Raw genomic sequence first — 22,871 nt, 5'->3', positions numbered from 1 at the left:
GAGTACTTGAAATTTAGAGAAATACATCCGACACTTTAATGCCGAAAATTGAGTTGACGAAATTCTGTGCAGACAATAATTAGAGCATTATTCGAACTTCCATATATGCACTCGAAAAATATGTAGATCGATTTCAATCAAAGCACTCCAAACCAATGAATCATTTATTAGTGTTCCTTCGGTTTAATAAATTATTCAATTTTTTAAGTCAGTGTTTCTTTGTCTTGTTTCACGATAGTTGATCATTTGTAGCTTTCCGTAATCATAAGATAGCGTGAACACAATTGGTGTAAGTTATATATTTCCTGTGAATTTCGTTTGATTTTGTAAGATGTCTGAATATTTTAAGAGATGAATATGCCTATAGGCAGAAGCAAAAGTAGGGCATAGTATTCCGAATTCTTACTTTAAATCTGTCATCAATTACAACCAAACTGAAGATACACACATAAGAAGCATACTAGCTTTCAAATGCATATTGAATTTTAATACATTTTAAAACAATATCAATAACATTTTAAAGTGGAGATCAAAAGCATTGAGGATATCTGAAATGTATAGAATACCATATCACATTATTCCTTCAAATGCCGATGATGGAAAATTTTGATGCCAATCGAAACTGGTAATAACATTGTTTAAACAGGCTGAAGTCGTCACAGTCTTAGAATATAAGAATATCGCAAAAAACGAGCTTTTGACTAACCAAACAAAATGTCAGCAATATGTGAAATACTAAAGTCTCAAAATACCAAATGTGAATAATTGATAAATACCACGATTTAAAGATATTAAATAATATTGTTTGTGGGTTATTTGGATTTTTAACATTGTTCTCTTCACTCATGTCGAACGAGACCAAAGACTCCATGAGCTGTGCACTCTACAGATGAATACTATAGTATTAGAAAGAACTTGCGTTTTATTGATAGTGAACTTTAAAGCTTTTGGGTCATTGAAAGCTTGATTGAAATTAATAATTGAGTAACTAGAGACCCACTAATTAAATATGAATCCGCTGCTTAAGTTGGGGAAAATGAAGTGGACATCAGCCAATCCGACCTGCATCACTAACCAGTAACTGGGTTGAATAATCCGTAGATATCATCTCGACATACATTGGAACCAGAGAAGCTCGCTTGGCCGTCTACGCGAAGTTTATTTATTGTAATAGTAATTAATCATGCAAGGCAAAATATGAGATCTCCTTAAAAATAATCCCCTCTCGACCCCTTGTTCCTTTCACTACATATTTAACATCTACTTAGTCCATTGTAAAAATAAATGATAAATTTCCTGTGTTTCCCGGTCAAGATTTCTACTTATCCTAATCAGATTTACATAGGAGAGGCGGTTTGTTATTTTAAGGACTCCTCGATTTTAAGCCTAATGTATTTCAAGTATAATTGTTTCCATTATTAAGTTTTCATTTCTTTTCATCGAACACGGAACACCTTTTTGTTTCAGTACATTATAATATATCTGTATAAGTTAAATTAGTACCTCCTTGAAAATACGAATATTAATGTATCCCTCACAGCGAGAATTTTTTTTTATATATTGAAGGTATGTAGGGTATCGATATGTTGTTCTTTAATTATACGTCGTTGGGGTTTTCTTGGGGAACAGAGTTCGTGAACATAGACGATTTAAGTCGACTTTACAAAAGAGAAAATCACATATTAGTCGACATCTTAACGAAGATCAAAACTTTTTCCACTTTTTAAGATTCACTACTAGTGTGCACTTTTGATAGAAAATTCCTCCGATAAACCTTATCAGAAATCGAATTTTTATTTGATATAAATGGCATACCGTTCGGTAATTAAAATGATTCATGATGAATTTTATCGCTCTGATCATAAAATTATGTAGGTTATTACTCCATTCAAATCGGGCATCATTCATAATTACGTTAACGTGGGAAGATCTGAAGTCAAATTGGGTTCAGTTTTCACACTCTTCTTGCCTAATTATCCACATTGTTCAATTGCATGAACAAATTTGATCTCTATAAAAAATTTACGTATAACCATGTTTTTGATAGACAAATTCGTGACTCAGTCGGAAATGATCTCATTTTATAAAGCCTTGATAAGACGGTGTTTTGTATCCTTCTAATCTGAGCCTTGCTGCTCTGAGGCATTCGGACCGCATCACATATAAGCGAAAAGAAAATTTGCGAAAACAACGGGTTTGATTCTCATCTACATGTACCTAGAAATCATAAATTGCACATCTACAACGGCCACGTCTAGTGTAAGTGTCCGATACGAATAAGCGATTTTCAAATTGCAATCGCTCAATCATTACTGATAGGGGTAAGAAATTGAGGATACCTTAAGGTAAGATCATTCAGCCGGGAACAAAGCCCCGTTTAATTTGTTTAAGACACTGAGGCACACCTAGCTTCACCGTAATCAAATACTACTAACCAAACCAAACAGCAATAGTCAGATACCGCAATTATTACCCCTATTTTGTACTATATATATAATTAGCGTCAGTACAACAGATTTGCTTTCAATCAAGAAGCCGTTTATTTATGTTCCGTTCATGTGTATTAATCATAGGTATACGTTTAATGATGAAGGCTAAAATCAAAAAATCAAGCTTGGTTGATCATACCATAACGAATCAAAATCATATTCAACATCTTGAAACTCTTTCGTTCTACCCCAAGGATTATTATTTTTTTTTACATTTATTAACCTTCTATAGAAGTTCATACATGAAACGGAGTTTTAGTTACAAATTGTTCCCAATCTCGAATCATTCATAATTTAGGGCGTTTTCAATTAAGGTAAACCTATTTGCGTGAATGTGTCTTATTAAATTGATAAACAGAGCGTATACACATATATATATATATATATATATTATAATATCCCCTACCCTTAGAAAGAATGACAACAAATATATGAATGATTAAGGTGCTGCAATAAGTTTTCTATACAGATGACTAGGCAAGGGGCGACAACCAGCGTTTGAAAAGGGTATTCTTTCAGACAAAAACAGAACTCGTCCACAGTAATCTAAAGGGTATGATCCGATAACGAGATGTTGAATTGGAAACACCAAAAGCAATTACAATCCATATAGGGCTCTCAAAGCTTTTAAAGTGAGATCTGAGAATTCAAACCGACCAATCATCTAAAGCTGAAAACTGAGCTTTCTGGGTTGTAATCACCCATACATGGTTCACAATCATATTGGGAAAAAAATTATAATAATATATTAATATTGATACTGAACGATATTGATAATACAAATATATAACCCAAAATGCTTGCTCTTTGTTATTCACTTTATGTACACAAGGACAAGCACTAAGAGGAACCACTTTCACAAATTGACATTTGGTTGCATCTAAGGTGATAAAATTCTAATAAAAATTTGAATTAAAGCAACTAGTTTCAATTTGGTTGAAACATTACTTTTAACATGGCTATCAATGAAACATCACTTTGATATTGTGTAAATGTGTGAATTCAGTCTTATGAAATGTGTATTTATGTATCATTATGTTGGGGATATAGCGAAGGCGTAAATATTATTGCAGAAAATACAGCATACTTACATAGGGTTTTCATTAGGGTAAAGGTCTTGATATTTTGTAAATTCGCCTCCTCGGTTGTACCTGTAATCATGATAGCAATGATTGAGAAGGGAGATCCATTTTAAGTATCAGAACAAGTATGGAATTGTTGTTAGTTATAAAAGTATCCATATCACTACACCAGTTAGTTAACATGTGCCAACAGCAATGGTGATAACTTTACTGCTTCAGATCAGATAATCTGTCATAGCTTTAAATTCTGTGCAGTGTGAAGAAAACTATTTATTTATGGACAATAATCGAGGTGCATTAAAGGGGAATAAGCCAAATTACTGCACAATGCACAATCTGTAATTCAAGCCACAAAGTATGTACATGCAGTACAATTATATCGAGCTCTTTAATCAAAACAATTTATTGGCCAAGTGTTCATATTCATATATAGTAAAAATTCACACAATCTGATTTAAATACTTAGATGTAACGTTTCGTGTTATGTTGTCATATGATGAATTATTTTTTAAGTCTCTAGAATATTGAACCAATCTCTTACTTTCTTCGTTATCTTTCACGAGATTTTGGGATATTAATCATTTAGCATTGTCCTGTATTGTTAGTCCACTTTTGATGATATGATGTGGATTAAAAAGCATACATTATGGCTCAATAGAATCCAAATATGATTGGGCTCAATTCAAGAAGATTTTTTTTTTCAGATCATGGATGTGTGTATTTACTACAAAGTATACTTACGTTGTATGATTTGTTTATCAGAGCTAGAAAATCCTACAAATACAGACATAATATTATAATTACTTTCAATAAAGTATCGGATAATAGGGCAGGTTTATAGGTGGTTCGTGGTATCTTATCTAATCTACGAATTACGCTTATATCGGCAAAAAACTGACTATATTGTTCGGCGATCAGATCCAATTAGCAGTAAGTTGATGGCAAATGCAATGGTGGGTACACACTCAGGTGGCGGAATCCAACAATAGATTAGACCACCGCCATGTTGCGAAGATGTATTGAGCCCCCCTATAGACCTAAGAAAAAAACAATCGATATTTCCTTACATAATGTTTTCGATACAATTTATTTTCAACATAGTTTCTATACGACCAAAACCAATAACAAAGCGCCACAACTAGGAGTGTAACCAAATAGCATGCCCGCTAAGGTTGAACAGCTAGTGTACAATCAGGTAAATTTTTTCTATACTTACCTTACTATACTTAATTGAAAGTTAGTACATAATTATTTTGATTAAAACATAAAGATCAGTCAGCCATCAAAAGCTTACTCTGATTCTCATTCTACGTAAATCCCCTAGAAATGGATCTGGATTGGAAGAGAGGAAAAGGCTCCAAATATTCATTTTAAGTTGTGATGCTTCTAAATACTTGCGCATCTGAATCAGGATTGATCAAAACCTTGGATCCATTTGGAGTATCACTCTCTAAAAATGACAGCATGCACGACGTAAGATTTAACCAGCTTCCAATCCAGACAAATCCCTTAGACCATCACAAATCCTTTTTTAGTCCAAAACATGCTGACACTTTTGTCGCCTCGGCAGTTGTTTTCGACAGCTACCTATTGTCAGAAAAACTATGACCTTCCAGTTAAATTTTCTGAATTTTACTCATATAATTCCGACTTGTATCTTTGTCAATCTTATTGCATTTACAAGTTTGAAGTAGTTTTTGTATAGAAATAAAGGAAATAGAATGGATGGTTCAATGTTAAAATATTCTTTAAAATTTAAACACAACCTCTATAACTTCAGGTATATGTTCTGATTATAGTTAACCGATGAAAATCAGCTCTGAGAAGCTTAAAAGAAATCAGCACGTTTCGTACGGATTACTCTTAAAAATTGAACTTCACGCAAAAGCAATGGGAAGCATTATGCCAAGGCATTAGGTTAACCTTACAAATTCCTCCACATAACCTACAAATTCTCCTCTTACAATGAACAATTTCCAATTTCATGCAATGCACTCCATCAATAATGTATAACATATCCGTGTGCACGACACACACAAACTTGTGTTAAAAGAGCAGAACACGTTTGGGATGCGAAAAAGTGAAAATAATATACTTATTCGTAGATGTATTGCATGTCTTCGGAAAGAGGTTAGAACTTTCGTCTATTTAATTGGAAAGTACCGACGGGGAAATAAACAGGCCCTTATGAAAATTACCACATCCCCTAATCAAGCGATAATCTTGTTGCGACGATAGATTTAAATGATAATATGTATTGTTATGGCCATTTGGAAACAAATATCTGTAGATATACTGGGAATTTGTTTTTTTGTTTTTGTTTTTTTTAGCCGATGGGACAATCGAGATCATTCAATTAACTATGAGCCTTAATGTCTTAAGTCCCAGTCCAAAACTATTGCAAATGTGCTCCAATAAGATGGTACCGTAGCAGGAGTCATTAGCCTGGTGTGGGTGGCCAAATTTAAGGACGCGCGATGCCTATTTTTCAACTGCATTGGCACCTTATTTTTTTCGAGTTCGCATGAGTATCAATGTTTGCATGGTATATATAATATTTAACAATACTCCGTCGGTACTTCCATATTATTTCTTCCTGAAATCTTACCTGAAACTTACTGGTTCTGATATCTGATTTCTAACGCCACGAAAGACTGATAATTTGTACATACCATATTTTTATGACCAATTCTCTGTAAATAATTATCTTTCATGTAAGAAGTATAAAAAGAAATGTATATGTAATACATGCACAAATATTCTACATATTTAAAACATTAAATCAAATATAGTATAAATTTCTTTTCCGCTTCGTATTTTTTTTTATTTATTTTTTTATTGGATATTATTGACTTGTAAGAACGGTGTCTGTAGTATAATTACTTAAATTATTACATGCATATACTTATTTGTTCAAACATTTCGGTACGATATAATGTAAAAAAACCATACTGCAAAGATGTAACATTGTGGTATTATCTGTTGTTTGTATTTAATCTTCTGTAACCTGAAAAAGGTAAAATATTTCAATTTAGCAAAGAAAAAATGACTACTTGTAAACAGACCGGCAGTAGTCCAATACCGAATGTCCTGTAGTAAATGTCTGACAAGCTCAATGCTTCATAATAAAAAAATCTGATTTCAAAAGAGGCAGTCTCACGAAGAAAAAATTCATCTAACTTGTACTGCTGTTTGATAGTTATTTTCCAATGTCACCCTGGTGAATATTATAACCTGAAGTAATAAGCACTTCATATTATGTTGCAAATGTTTTTCGACGTGATCTTCATTCAAGGAACAATTTGATAACAACCACGTCATTAACCCAGCATGAGATCTTCGATCTATATCTTGTTAGATTACCTCCAGTAATCCACGTTTTATGTATTGAACATCAAATTATAAAGATTTACTTGAACCTTATTGAGGTTAAATAGTGGCCAATTTACTTTTCACAATAAAGAACAAATTGGAGTGTCTGCTTACTACAGAAATTATCCATTGACTGAAGTAAAGTTATTAGAGTCAAGAATATAGCCATTATGTTAACTAAATATGTTTTTCAACGACGATGATTTAATGCTCCGGTTAACCCATTCCGATACTGAAAATTATTTTCGTACTAACTGATCACCTTGGAATAACTCTTGTATTTATACTTTTAACGAACATTGTTAAAGAAGGACATATTTACTTATATATGTCCTGTAAATAACCACTCTCTATCATAAGGGTAAGCAATCAAACCACGTGGAGATTTAGATCAAATTAATCTAGAAAGGATGATAGTGAAGCAATGTCACACACGCACATAGTTTGTTCGAAAAGCAATATTCAAAATATTAATTAATTAATTAAAGAAATCATGTATCAAGAAAATGATTTAAAGAAGTTAAAAATCTAATATTTTTGCTAATAATAACCAACTGATGCAACACCATTTTGTTTGAAGACCAAAAACTGCTAAGGACAAAAAGTGTACCATTTTTACGTGCTGCACAATTTAATATTGTCACATACTTTCTTCTGGAACATAAAATTGTGAGCTTGAAGGTTTTGGCCGAAAATATTCATTAAAATGTTCAATTTATTGTGTTTTGGTACTATGCATGCGGTTAATGTGTAAGATAAATATTGTAATTTTCAACTGTAACCTAGAAAGTATCTGTGCCAATGAAGCCACGACCGATAAAATGGTTAAATTCAAGAGAGTTATTTCCCATTACTTATGTTATTCTGAAAAAGATTGTTACTGTAAAAGATAATCAAAATCAATTTTTGAGAGACCAGGAAGCCGGCCTTTTATAACAATTTGTTAATTATTATTCATCTGATTAGAAATAGGCTGTATGTTTAGGTTTCATCTCGATGAATGTTATCATTCACGGAATATTTGATAGAGCCACCCTCGGTGTGATGGAATGCATATTTCACAGACATAGGACAGATTGTGAAGTGTTTCGACCAACTTGTCTTTTCAAAATACAAACACATACTTATTTAATTTAGGGTGGGTTTTAAAAGCCAACCGCTTACTGCTGCCAACCGGAATACCGAAGTGAAAAAAATGCGCTAAAATGAGCATTGTTAAATTTAAGGATCGTAGATTTTCATACTACAAAACGAAACTATTCATTTTGACGGAATTTTTGTTGACGTCTATAATATGGAATCAAAATTATTCTAAAAATGAAACGAAACGAATTAATATTTCTCTTTTTTCTTTGAGATATTTTCCTTCACATTTTCTGATTCAATTCGTGTTTAAAATAGCAATAATCTCTTTAAAAATACAATGTGGCACACAATAAAATGTACCAAAACCTCTAGATTTTCTAGCGCCTTTTTTCACTCCGGTATGCCGGTTGGCAGCGGTAGGCGGTTGGCTTCTAAAACCCACCCTTTAATTTAGTAGAACTTATTCGGCATTTTTTAAGTGGTTTGATTTTGCCTGAATTATGTAAATAGTCTTCCGAAGTTTTTAACTGTGCTTCAAAATACCTCAAACCAGTCTATTAGAGAAATTATGGTGTGTTAGGGGAAATGGACTTACATTACTTCAATCGTCGGTAAACTAAGGTTAACTAAATTCACTTAAATGTCACTGTCAAGATGCCTACAGTCTTTGGAACTCCAGTATCTCTCAATCTACTGGCCCTTTACAAACTACATGGTGATTAATTAATCAGCCGATTAAAGGAAAGGGACTAAAAATACAGAAATAATATTTTCTGCCAGATTTCCCTCGGTAAAATAATAATAACTGTTCTAACACTATTATTTTTATTTAATATAATATAAAACATTTGATATGACATTGTGATATTTTAAGGAGTAACTCTTCATTAAGAGACAAATTTAGCTACTGCCAACATCAGACTTGACAAAGTCCACCCCATAATGATAGCTGATGCCCCTGGAATTGAAAAGAAGAATAAAAAGACAATCTTACAAATTATAGAAAATCATGATGATTAAACAGTCAAGGTTGTGCCGAGTCGAGGCGGTACTTCGCTATCATTAGTTACATCTAAATTTTTGAGGCCTAGTATGAAATCTTAACACCTCAAAAAAAAAAAAAAAAAAAAAAAAAAAAAAAACAACCGGAGGTATATAAGAAACTGTTTCAACATTAATATTCTGGACTACTAATAGCAGACAACACTTATAAGAGGAATATTCAGAGAGATCAATATTCTAAAAAGCTTTTCGAAACATGAGAAAAAAAAACATCTCATCTGTACCAAGTTAAAAAAATCAAGAAATGATTTTTTGAAAAAATCATGTTTCCCTCTGGTATTGTAGTGCAATACCTTCCGTGGATGTCTTTGAGATCTAATACCAAATTATTGGTAGTCTGTTAAATGAAAATAAAACGTACCACAAGTTTCATATTTGTAAAGTGCAACACTGTTTTTGTAAGTGGCGTCGTTTCGTAAACATCCTTTATCTCTTAAACAGGCAAAAACAGGGGCCTTTTGACTGAAATCAATACAAAGCAAATGTTATCAATAGTTTTAGTATAGTATTAAAGTTTAAGAATAATTAATTCCACTATGCTCTTAGTGCTACTATCGCACATAGAATTCAGGTCATTTTAAGTCGATCTCTTCAATTCTTTCTGGAAGAAGGACGAACCAGACAGTACCATCCATTCTTAAAGCAAGAATAAAACAGTATAAAAAAATGGAAACGTTTTACTTACTCGCAAGTTATGTCATTTTTATTTTCGAGAATTTGTGCATCTAAACATGTAAAAGAAGCAGTGGTACATATGAATTCCTCCGAAAATACTAGATCACAGGTTAAAGCTAAAATAAATATATATAATATATATCATTATGGTATGGGTTAGCTCTTAAGTACATTCTGTAAAATGCCATTGAGAATAACAAATGAGATGCAGGTAAACACGCTCATGTGATCACTAAATTTAGTTTTTCATTAATGAAAATGAAAATGCTAATACTTATATGAATAGAAAGTAGAGGTGTTCTAATGAAAAATACCAGTTTGTCTCACTTGTGCATAATCAATTCATAATTAGCTAAATTAGAAGAGAATTACCAGCAGAATTCCAATAAGTGACCGATCAAGAAAGGTCAAAAAGTCTTTTTTTGTTTATCCAGACTGCACATAAATGGACATTTATGATTGGTTAAAACTCTTATTAATATGCAATAAGGACATAATGATGTGAATACGAATACATGATAATTCATATGAAACACCAATTAGTTTGCCTAATTTGACACTAAAAAATAAGGAAACTTATCTTTAATCAAAGAAATGTTATTTAGAAATAAAGACATCGTCATTAACAAAGACTAAATTTGGCAAGTGCCTTTGAATACCATCAGGGGTAACTTGCAAAACACGAAGATATGTTTATTTATTTATATGCTTTGACTTTCTAAATATACGTTAGCTTTATACTCTGGATAAACTTCAACAATGTTAATGAAATAATGGTTGTTTATTACGCAATATGTATATCTGTTCCAATTAGTATTACTTTGCAAAGTAAAATGATATTTATAGCATGGGGAAAAGGAGGGTCTGAGTACAAATTTAATGGGTTTCAAAATCAAGGGCAGTAACTCATTAAATATTTTTCTGAATTTCAAATTGATTCATCCTTGGCAAACAGTTTCGCTTCAAAATATCGTTGGAAAATGCACTCATGTATCTTTCAATGTCATTTATCTCCGTGCAAGGTCGCCCTAAGTCTGTACGTCACTCTTCCAGTGACTGAAATAGATTAAAGGAGTTACTTCACACTTAATGGAAACCAGTAAAGTTATCAACTACCAGATGACAGTGCTGGTTTTTGGTCTTTTGTTATGAGTATATTTATAAATGGCTTTGTCATTGAGACCAAAACATTGGTAGCTTTAATTTGTGTAATACGTTACGTTTTAATCATATACTAATTTTTCTCTTTTTTTTATTGTAATGTCCTTACTGCTGGATTGCCTTTTTTTAAATAAAAACGAACGTCTAAAGCGTAGAATTGTCTCCGGACACTTGGGTGGGAAAGGGGTAAGATACAGACACTGGAGAAGAGAGTTGTCTAAGTACACTATGGTTGTAAGTAAGGTATCTGGTTGCGGATCAGGTCAAGGTCGTAGAGTCTAGCCACCAGTAAGGAACCAACCTACATACTAACCAACTATAGAATAAACTTGTAACATTTAGCAGTTTTGTTCACACAGGCAATAAGTAACTCATATGTTTCAATTTCCAATAGGGGTTTTTCTTTGGTGATAATAAACATTTACACCAAATTTTGTCGCAATCCATTAACAACTGTGCCTTCTAGAATGTTAACGAGCAAAACGTGACATATTTGACGAGCGCGTATGAAAAGGTGTTTATGACATTCTAATACACTTTCTGTCCAATGTATTACAAAATTTCTTTATATTTTATAAGTGTTGGACATTCGGCCATTAAAGTCGTAAACATGTTTGTAATATTTAAAAATATTCTTCAATATGTCTTATATCTATTATTTCTTTTTTTAATGCATTCTAATAACATTGATATAGAACATTTAGTGAAAGAAAATATAGTTTTTAAAAGTCCTCCATCATAAACACCTATCATGCCATTTATATACAATGTATCGATTTTTTTAACCATATTGCAATTATGAATAGAAACGATTAAGCATCAATAAATAAAAATTAAACTAAAATAAGGTGGTACTTACCTAAAAAGGAGAGGATGACGAAAGTTCTCATGTTGGTTATTGGCGGTCTTGTTACATACATTTATTGGTAACGTATTTGAGGGTTGCACGATTTATAATGACGCCTTGATTTCATTTAATACTCAATTTGAAGTTCGTCAAAGTTATAAAATCCTTGACAGATCGTACGATATTGTTAACAAGGAAGTAAAGAACAATTGCATATATTTTTAGATTTCACATGTGTCTTAGCAAGATTAGTGCGACGTGACGTCATTAAATGCTCAATATCGCAAAACGATTTTTTTCAAATTGTGATTCCAATTTAAGGTTTCAAATGTGATTTTCGGGACAACATTATCTACCATATTGACCGATTGTTTCAATTTTAGCACTCTAGAATTTTGATGAAATCCACAGTTGTTTTTGATATCTAACATATAAATATTAATTACGGAATCTCCGATGCTTGTTCTTCGACTGGCGCTACGCTCTTATTCATATAGAAACTATCTTTCGAGATAGGATTGCAATAGCCTGCCTTAACAATCACCAGTTTAAAATTGATTTGGTATTATGTCTTACTTTGTTTTTTTTTTTAAATCTCATTTTAACAATACAGTGCATTTGTTCGTATGAATGCATTTATATCAATTCAGTGTTCATATACAATACTTTCAATACATGAGAAGAATTTAAATTGGACAATAAAGTAATATATGCATATATCATGAATAGAAAAACTTGTTTCGACAGTTAAGTCTTTTATGTCCTGACTGCATTAATATAGTTTATAAACAACCATAAAACAAACAAAAAATATAATAGAACGATATATTGTTGACTGTTGAAAATATTTTACACTGTGAACGTATTGAAAGGTAATCAATAACATGTATTGTCTGAAAAATCCCAACAGAGGCAACCATTATCATTTTTAAATGGCTTTCAATGTTGCCGAAAATGCATTTTTACGTCGTACATTTGGATGTTTCCAATAACGCGGCAAAAAAAAATGGCGACCGAAATCTTAAAATGGCGGTGGTGTGTAACTTATTTGCAAATAAAATATCAGTTTAAAACCGTTCCCTGCCGATATAAGTTTTTAACCATTCATATGAAACTGCATGCTAATATTCCCTTAATGGTGGAATAAAATAAAATATTGTGGTTATGAATTTTTTAACATAAATTTATTCAAACGCGAAATCAAATACGGCAATCGTTATTTCATTGATTTAATGTTAAATGTACACATTCTTTTGCCACCAATCAATGCTAACAGTAAGGTATTGATATTACAAAACGGTTGTATTATGAGTGCACAAGTTATCTTATTGACAATTTTTAATTTACAATGTTTTGTTTGTGTGGTCTTGGTTACTTCCCAAATGAAGTCAAAATAACTGATTAGCCGGCTAGATCAGTCAGTGTTAAAACATCTCTCTTTCTGACCAGCCTGACCGAAACCTGTAGCTATAATCGAGAAGTTTGCATAAGACAGTCACACACATATCTGCCTGTTTGTTGATAATGTTTTCCTTACGGTTTCCGTGTTAGTATAAACCCTGAGTAAGAAGCTTTGTTTGTATACATTAGAAATTATAGGACTTCTGCCACCCAATTGACAAAGTTGATCTATATCTCACACTTTTTCCTTATTTTACCACAAGATTTTTGTTCGATCATTAGAAACAAATAAGAGGTTTTATAATATACAAACATGTTGGTATACACCATGTGTACATTTAGATATTTTTTACATGACTCGCTCCGTGCAGAAAAACATTTATTTGTATTCAGCTTTTGATTTCTATGACAAAACCCCATACACGCCCCGAACTTTCTTTACTCAGGGACGTTTCTCCGAAGTATTGATTCTAAAAAATGCACTTTTGCAAACTGAGTTAAGTAGGGTTCAGTTTAATGTACAGGCGATGTTCTCACCAAGGCTCACTAATCTCTTCAAGTGACCTTTGTATTCCATCTCTGGAGCTTCTCGGTGCGACTTTCTGCAACAATTATGCATGTAAGACACATAAGTGACCGCAGATCATCATATTGTTATCGATAACCTTAATCTCATTCATATTGTTATCGATAACCTTAATCTCATTCATATTGTTATCGATAACCTTAATCTCATTCATATTGTTATCGATAACCTTACTCTCATTCATATTGTTATCGATAACCTTAATCTCATTCATATTGTTATCGATAACCTTACTCTCATATTGTTATCGATAACCTTAATCTCATTCATATTGTTATCGATAACCTTAATCTCATTCATATTGTTATCAATAACCTTACTCTCATTCATATTGTTATCAATAACCTTACTCTCATTCATATTGTTATCAATAACCTTACTCTCATTCATATTGTTATCGATAACCTTAATCTCATTCATATTGTTATCAATAACCTTACTCTCATTCATATTGTTATCGATAACCTTAATCTCATTCATATTGTTATCGATAACCTTACTCTCATTCATATTGTTATCGATAACCTTACTCTCATTCTTTTCCCTATACTACTGGCCATCTGTGGACGTTAACATTCACTTGACAACAATTGCGATGCATATGTTACCTCTGAGACACATTCAAACTCAAACGAAGGTCGGGCAAAAGTTATCGGCACAATCGAGGTGTACAAATATCAGCATTGTGTAAAAAGTCAATGTTAATCTTAATGCCCAAGGTAGAAGTGCATCAGCATCAATGCATGTGCTGTAATCACACAACAGAAGAACCCTGAGTAACCATCATCCGAATTTTTTTCATAAACGTTATCTGTCTTATAATACTGTTAATAATGTATTGTTAAAGATATTTAAAATATTATAAAGAGATAGGTTTTGTAAATCCTAGATTATCCTGCAATATTTTCCTTTTTTTCCTTTTAAATTGTATGTCACCACCTAACGTTACAACAATAAATTCGATAAATGTAGGGAATGTGGTCAAAATCAATATTTGTCAATATTTAGCATAAACATGTTTACTCAATAAAACAACCAAAATGTCCCCATATAAACACCAAAACGAAAACAAACACTGCTTTAGGTAGACATCCGATATTAAAAGAAACCTTTTCGACGGCTTTTCCTTATCCGATGAATTTTAAGCTCTTATCTTATAATAATCTGACGAACTAGATTTTCTCCAAATGAGCCTGGCACTATATTGATGTTTAACAATTCGGAAACATAATCTCGCTTCCCAAATGCAGGGTTATTTTTGGATTACCGAGTAAGGCATATTTCATTAGCAACGAGAATGTCTCCAAATGAAGATGGGTATACGACTTGGGTCAAATATAATTTAGAAATCCGGATTAATTACATATGTTTTAAGGTGGAAATAATAGGTATATTTTTACATAAATAGTTTTTCATAAACTAAACACAAGTAGAATTTTTAAAAATATTGGAATTTTGCAGTTTCAAATAAATCCAATGCCGATCATAATAAATAACTGGCATTAGTGGTGAAGTAGATTCTGGAATGCATCTTTAGAATATATTATCTTTTACACATATTTTCTGCACCTGATTGACCTAATGAAGACTGGCAAGATCATTCAGAGTGCAATGAAAAATTTTGCCTGTCTTAAACGTTCACAGCCTCGTTTTAATGTCTGATTCGAACGACTAAACGCTTTTTTCTCGCCATCCTTTTCAAAATGTAACATTACTGGGGGTCCTAGATCAGATTTTGCAGTGACAAACATGATTTTTCCAACTCGATTATGTTTGTATTTGGTATATGCCAACTATTTAAAGACTATCGATACTACCTCGAAGCTAAGATTCTAATTCTAAAAATAATCGGTATATTTGTAATTATGGACGAAAGTGCATTGAGACGGCGATTTGTATTACCTGGGAAATGATCACCATGAACTATGTTAAATTGACTTGAAATACGACTCAGCACCAATGTTGACCTACCTGACCTCCATCAAAACTTCATAAATAAACAATTTTATTGATTGCAAATAAAAGTTAACTGGTAAACCACAAACATAGGCGGTAGTGAATTTAAGATCCCATTAAACACGAGGGACTAAAACCTTGACAAGTATGATATTGATATGATGAATGATATGAAACATGACTAGTCTTATTGAAATTAGATCAAACTTTCGTTCCAGTTTTTTTTCATTGGTTTTTATTTAAATATTTCCACTTTAGTTAGGGTCTTACGACAGCAATATTAAACGTTCGTCAAATTAACCTTTTGACCTATCTCGATGACGCTTGCTTTAACCAATCAAATTTCTACCCTCTCCAGCAATGGCATTTAGTAACGCGATATTATAAAGTTAGGTCAAAAGAGTAACTTGACGCAAGTTTCCTCATGTCAATGATTAATGTGATAAGTCGTTCAGATAGGACTATCGAATAAGATCTCGTCTGCACTTTATGAGCAAAATGTCCCCCATTCTCCACTGCCCGACACTGCTCATGTTCCTCAGGCAAATTTAGATTAGAAAAGATAATTTCCATATCGTGTCAATTCAATTCGCTCGTTACACCAAATACGACTGTCTACGTATGATTCAAGGTGAAACTAACCGCTAGTATTGACTTTGGTTTCGTGTTTAAAATTTTTCAAGGAAAGAACTTGTCACGTCTGTTTAAGAATTTCGTTGGTTGAGAAATAGTTGACAAATTTAAAATGTTTCCGAATTTTGTTACAACTCTTATTTGAATAAGCCTTTGTTTCGAATATTTTTAAATTGTTTGTTAAGAAGCGGAATACAAACATGAATTAGAATTATCATTCAAATCCACCATAACACAGCTCAAAATTAACTGTAATGCATTATCATTTTCTATATAATGCCACACCGACAAAGAAAGGGTCATTTTTACATGGTTTTTGTTTAACAATGTTCTAAAACAGAGAGAAGATTTTAATGCATCAAATTCGTAAAGATAAGATAGCAAGAATTCAGAAATCAATTCATATTTGGTAATAATACTGTGTAATGAAACTTGGTTAGTCTTCAAGATTATCCAAGATCTCACCAATCATTAATTATCGTGTGCATTGAGAAAAAAGAACAACCAACTACTTACAATGATAACAACTTAATTCACAAGGATATTTTCTAGCAGCTGGTCCTTGGCCAAACTTCTTGGCATTAAACTTTTCTCCGATTATCCTTACCCATTTACAACTGGGTCGACTAAAATCACGAGTTAAAATGACTTATTCAAGGTCACTAGACTTTCACAAGCCAACCGAGGTAAAAACTCTGAACCACCATTTGTTCGACGTAATCATGAAAATTTTGCAACGCTATTACCAACTGTGCTACCGATACCCTCATAACCAGCTGTATGGTGCGGAAAGACTTCAGTAATAGATGATCATATGTCTGTACTATATCTGTAGCTTTTAAAACGGTTATAATTCATTGATAGTTATAGCTATTTTATTTACCAGGCGCGGATCATCTTTAACAAAGCTCCGAAGAAATGGTGTTCACAGTGTGTTGTTCTGTTTTACAGCATTTAACGTCTTTCCAACCAAGTTTACCATAAAGTGCAATAATATTTTTTTTATGACCCAAGTTGATCAAATGAGACTGGGGCATTAATAAAAAGTTGACGAATCTTTAATTACTCACTTATTAATATACTTCCTCATGTGAAAAATACATTAGATGCTACCAATATTTCGTCAAAAATTTGTTACGGATTTCGGGTTCCGTTTTGCGGCTCGGATCGCTAGTACTTGGTTTATTTATATAAAAGTTTCAATTTACATATTGTCCATGATTCACAGATTTTTAAGACAAATTCCTCGAACGCGAATTGAGCTCACAAGTGTTCATTTTACATTCAGCACGTCTTATTTTAAGGGTAACTTCTTAAAAGTAAATTATCCAAGAATTTAAGCATTATCTCACTTGAAAGTTATTCATAAATTGCAATTAAAGAATTTCAGAATGAAGCTGAGCAAAATAATTAGTAAGGCAAATGATATAACCATATCCTGTTCTAGTGCATCCAGTTTCTAAAGTTTAAAAATATTCTTACCTTTTGAGTTCATCTTAATTTATAAATCCTATATACAAAATATTATTCTGCTCTCAACTTGTTCTTATTTATATGTATTCTTTCGGGGAATACAGATTCCAGATACAGAATACAGATTAGCTCTGGCTAATTTAATTCTCATTTATTTTTAAACTCCATTTTCATCCAAAAAGCACATCTCAATTACTCCTTAATCATTACAAGTATTAGGACAAACCTTGTGTTAATCTTTACCCCATGAAAACATAACGATTTCTATCACATGACTTGATTTCCAGCCAAATTCCAAATAAGGTTATGTACATGGTAAATATTGGCCTCGGTTAAATCTATACTGTTACAACCATCGAGACAAGCTTACAACACGTACTAAGATCTAAACCGGAAACTTTATGATTCTATATTTCATATTTTAGAAAGTTTTCTTCAGATCTCAAAGTCCAGGAAAGAACATTGTGCAAACGTTTACCTTTCTCCAAACATGGTCTGAGTCAGTTTTAAGATTAAGTTCATACATGTATTCATTCAACCAAACTATATTTCACATATATATTGAATGAATTTTTAAGGTAAAGCTTACAATGATACAATGTATTTCGGATTTGTAATCATTTCCTTGCAAACAGCTCAGAATGGGAAATAGAAGCTATAAGGGTAACACATCCTCATACAAAGGCTTTAAGGGCTTTTTTTAATCAAAAATTATCAAAAATTTCGGGTTCGTAACACGCGATTATTGAGGTAAATTGGTCAAATGATGGTGAATGGTGTCGAGTACTTTTAACGTTCACAACAGCTCACGTTACCGGTCTAATTTTGTGAACTTTTCTTGAATATAGGTGGGGGAATGACCCCTGTGAAGATGTTATCTAGTGTCTAATAAATTACCCAGGTGTGTACTTTGTAGCACCAAAGGGTAATTATTTTCAATGAGGAATTTGCCACATGTCAAAGTTAACAAAAAAAAAACGACATGAACCATCCCTTTAGGTTCATCAAGAGGGTATTTTTATTATTAAATCATAAGCAATGAAACATATCTACCCTTTTTTAAATAAAATAATATCTACAGACAAATAAATTTATTCAACAACATTACACTTTTAAGCATTTTCTAAATTTGACAATGTCAAAACCCACGCATATTTCACTGGTAATTTATCTATTGGTATATTTGGAAACATAATGTCAATACCGCCACCAGAACGCTTCTGCCATTCAAACTGACCAGAATATCCGATCATATTAACCGTGGTGTTTGAAGTTGGCATAGGTGCAGATAAACTGAGAACTCCATTGGATGGCCATGTTAATACTAAGGCATAAACGGTCGAATCTTTCTTAGTGTACCTGGAACAAATTACAGAATGTTCCTTAGTGGATGAAAATAATATACCAATACAAATCGGTTCGTTAGCCCGGCCAAACTTTGGTCATTTTTGACTCAATTACTCTGATGCAAATCACACACTTCAAGTACATATTGACAATATGATAAATACTTTAGAGATGAAAGTAATTCGTATTGCTGTAATCTCAAGATTTTGTGTAACAGTGTCCCATTGTACTATTTAATTGGTTTTTTCAAACCGGTATTTCATTCTTAGCATTTGTATAATATTCATCATATGGGATTTTAGTTTCAAAATTTGAAATACACCACACTGTTCATTCTTCTATTTAATATCAACAGTTTTATGACTAGTAAACCCACACTTCGTTATATTAAAAATCACCAATGACATGCAGTCGATAATATTTCAATTGGGTGAGATGCAATGGAAGAAATCGATTTAGTAGAAGAAGTGATTCTAGCACAGATGTTTTCTTCTGTATCCATGTTCCTACACTACATATGCACCACGTCGATTTGCATCTTAGACTTTAAAAATAAGTACCATGTATCTGGAACCATCGTATCATTTTGAGTCGTCCATGGGTTAGTTCCTCTAATAGCTTCCCCATTAATTCCCATCCATGCTCCCACTTGACGTAACCTTTCTTCTAATATTGGTGCTATTACGCCATCTTTCTGTGGTCCGACGTTCATTAACATATTACCACCAAGACTATCATAAATATAATAATAATATATTATGAAAATAGTAGTTCGTGGTAGTATTTACCAAAAAAAAAGTACTAACATCGCAAAACAGAACCTGAAATCCTCAACAACATATTTTGGAAACATTGGTAGCAGCTGATGAGCTTTTCACAAGAAACTACACAAGGATCCACAAAGGTCAAATTGAAAACAATAGCACGACTACATTAAGTAGATAAAGCATACTCACCTAACCGTTTGAATGAAAATAGCAAGTAATTCCTCAATAGTAAGATAGTCTTCCAGATTTGCATTCCGCCTGAATCCCCATGAACCTTTATCAATAGTCATGGTGTTTTCCCACTTTTTGGGTGGTACCTTGGCTGCAATTAATTATGAATCAAATTTTCAAGAGCCAATTCATTTTTTATTCAAATAAAACAATTAATTATTAAGAATTTTAAAGTGTCACATCTGTTCATTATGATTCATTTTCTGTTTATTTTATTCTTCGAGATGTCAACACTTTATTATTCCTAGGCGAATATAGCCCTTTAACCATTATACAAAAAGAGAAGGCAATCCTTTCCATCTGTTCTAGATTGATTGAATACATCGTGGCTGTTAAATTTGTATACTAAGCATTCTTTGTGCAACAGATACTTACTGGGCATATATCTGTCTTTACAAGTCCAATATCCACCATGTTTGCAAGTATCATTTATTCCCCATCTGTCGTTGGTTACAACAATATCCTTAATTGGACTGAAAATACCAAATAGATTTTTAATTTGTGGTATCAAATAAATACAATATTTTGTGCAATATTTTACATGAACACGTTTATGTGTAATTCAGCAAGAGACGGGGACTAACTTGAATAAGTCATTAAAGGGATAATAAAGAAGTTTTAAAACTTATATGCATTAAGTACTCCCATAGGATCGATTTGCACAATTAGAATTTTCAGTGAATCTTGTTATTCCATTAAAACAACATTCCAAACAAAATTTTGATGGAATATTAAGAACCACAGACATCTTGCGAAAAATTAGTACGGTGCAAATTGCAGTCTCATGAGCACCCTAGAAAACCTCTTTTAAATGCCTTTAGCTTTGCCTTCAGCGACAATTTCATTTGTTTCAATAACCTTCATTTTCTATTTATTCTTTTCCATTTTTTAAACAAAGCAGTAATAGATATACCTGTCATTATAAAGCCATGCTAGAAACTCGGTAGATCCCCAGTATGTGTCAGGAGCTTCATAATCGCCGTCAGACCATACAATATCAGGTTGGTATTTATTAACTATCTCATAAAGGGCAGGCATAGCTTTAGTCTAAATATAATGAACAAAATGTACATATATAAAATTGATATAGGCCACTAAACAGAAGCAATTTCAGATAAACACACCGACATTGAATGTTAAAAATTATCAGAAGCACCGATACATCACCAGTATGTGTTGATGATTCGTGTACAAACTTGAAAACTAAATGTGAGGATAGCATTGCATACATGAGCTATTATACATTATCACATATTTGTCACAATTACATCAAAGGAAGCTTTCGTCGACCTCAGTGAATGAAACAAAGCCTTGAACTCCGCTCTGTCACAACGATTTTATAGCTTTATTGAAGCCACCAGGGCGTCGAAGTAAAATTCATACGAAATAATATTAAGTTATAGAGGAAATAATATCAAGTTATAGATACAATGCCTAACTTTACCTCAGTTTTACCCTGAATTAAATTTCATCGAACGTCCGATGTGTTTAATTTATTATTTCCACATAAATTTAGATGTGAATCTCGGGATTATTTTGTAGTTATTTTATTTTGTTATTTTAATGTTGACTGTGAAAACATCAATTTACTAACTAATACTTACCCTAACGAAATCATATGACTTCCAGTTATTCGCTTTATCATTAATGTACAGAGGGTTGAGCCATTCATACAGACAGTGATACAAACCGAAATGTAGATTTGTTTTTGTCCTTATGGCTGTCATAAGTTCTCCTAGAAGAAAGATAGACACTCAATTAGATTATTTGGAAAACTATTTTTGGTTTCCGTTATCAAGTAACGCGGTCATTATGATACACATCAAGAAAACGAACTTTCGATACTGAGCGAAAAACGTTTTTATATTAAGACTGTGATTGACAAAAAATACACCCCCATGAATGTTCAGTCTATAGGCATTTTCTGTTGTTATTTACATTTTTATAGGCATTTGTAACCGATGACGTCAAATGTTCCACGTGAGAAGGGTAATGATACCCAAAGCCCTATACATCTATATATTTCTTTGATGACGCCATGGAAGTGACGACAGTGTTAAGCCACAATGGCTAGTGAAATCGGGCTGTAATGATTTTGCTTATCAACTGGTAAAGAAAGCAAAAAAAAGATAGCTTGCCAGGCAAGGTAATATACGCCCACTGGCAGCTTTGATTTTAAATATAAATATTTAGTAGTACAGTAACAATCACCAGTATGAAATATTCAACCTTCAGCGCGGGACTGATTAATAAAACCAAGTTTTGTCAAAATGCAACAAGAATCATGCCTTTTAGTGTTTAAGAGCTAACTTTGAAAGAGTTTTCAAGAACAAGGGCAATAACTCATACAAAATATTTTTCAATTCTTCTGATTTTCAATACCAAGTTCAAAACCCTTCAAGAATTGTGCCTTCTAGAGTGATAACGAGCTAAAGATTGAACGCGTATTCAAAAGCAAGGGCAATAAATCATACTAAATATTTTCGATTTTTCTGATTTTCAATAGGGTTCATCCTTGGGTGATAACAAACATTCATGCGAAATTTCGTCAAAATCCGTTAAACGAGCTAAAGATTGAACGCCAAGGGCAATAACTCATACTAAATATTTTTCTGATTTTCAATAGGGTTAACCTTGGGTGATAACAAACACTCATGCCAAGTTTTGTTAAAATCCATCAAGAATTTCCCTTCTAGAATGTTA

At 32.5% G+C, this 22,871-nt stretch overlaps 2 protein-coding genes across 2 annotated transcripts; both read right to left on the bottom strand.

Annotated features, from left to right (window-relative positions):
• Nucleotides 1-13,971: 13,971 nt before the first annotated feature.
• Nucleotides 13,972-14,307, bottom strand: LOTGIDRAFT_109260 (hypothetical protein; the record flags this gene model as incomplete). Its single annotated transcript, XM_009046025.1, has 1 exon — nucleotides 13,972-14,307. A coding segment is annotated over one exon (336 nt), but the record flags the coding sequence as incomplete, so codon positions are not given.
• A 4,628-nt stretch (nucleotides 14,308-18,935) lies between these two features.
• LOTGIDRAFT_211563 (hypothetical protein) lies at nucleotides 18,936-21,910 on the bottom strand (the record flags this gene model as incomplete). The annotated part of the gene is made up of 6 exons (XM_009046024.1): nucleotides 21,773-21,910; nucleotides 21,082-21,215; nucleotides 20,544-20,641; nucleotides 20,127-20,259; nucleotides 19,731-19,901; nucleotides 18,936-19,182 (listed from the first exon to the last, which is right to left on the bottom strand). Exons 1-6 carry the CDS (start codon nucleotides 21,893-21,895, stop codon nucleotides 18,936-18,938), a joined length of 906 nt encoding a protein of 301 aa, XP_009044272.1. The 5' UTR covers nucleotides 21,896-21,910.
• Nucleotides 21,911-22,871: the final 961 nt, after the last annotated feature.

This window comes from Lottia gigantea, assembly GCF_000327385.1.
Source record: "Lottia gigantea unplaced genomic scaffold LOTGIsca_10, whole genome shotgun sequence".
NCBI lineage: Eukaryota > Metazoa > Mollusca > Gastropoda > Lottiidae > Lottia > Lottia gigantea.
Note: the sequence above shows the minus strand (reverse complement) of the source record. Positions and strands in the feature narration are given on the sequence as shown.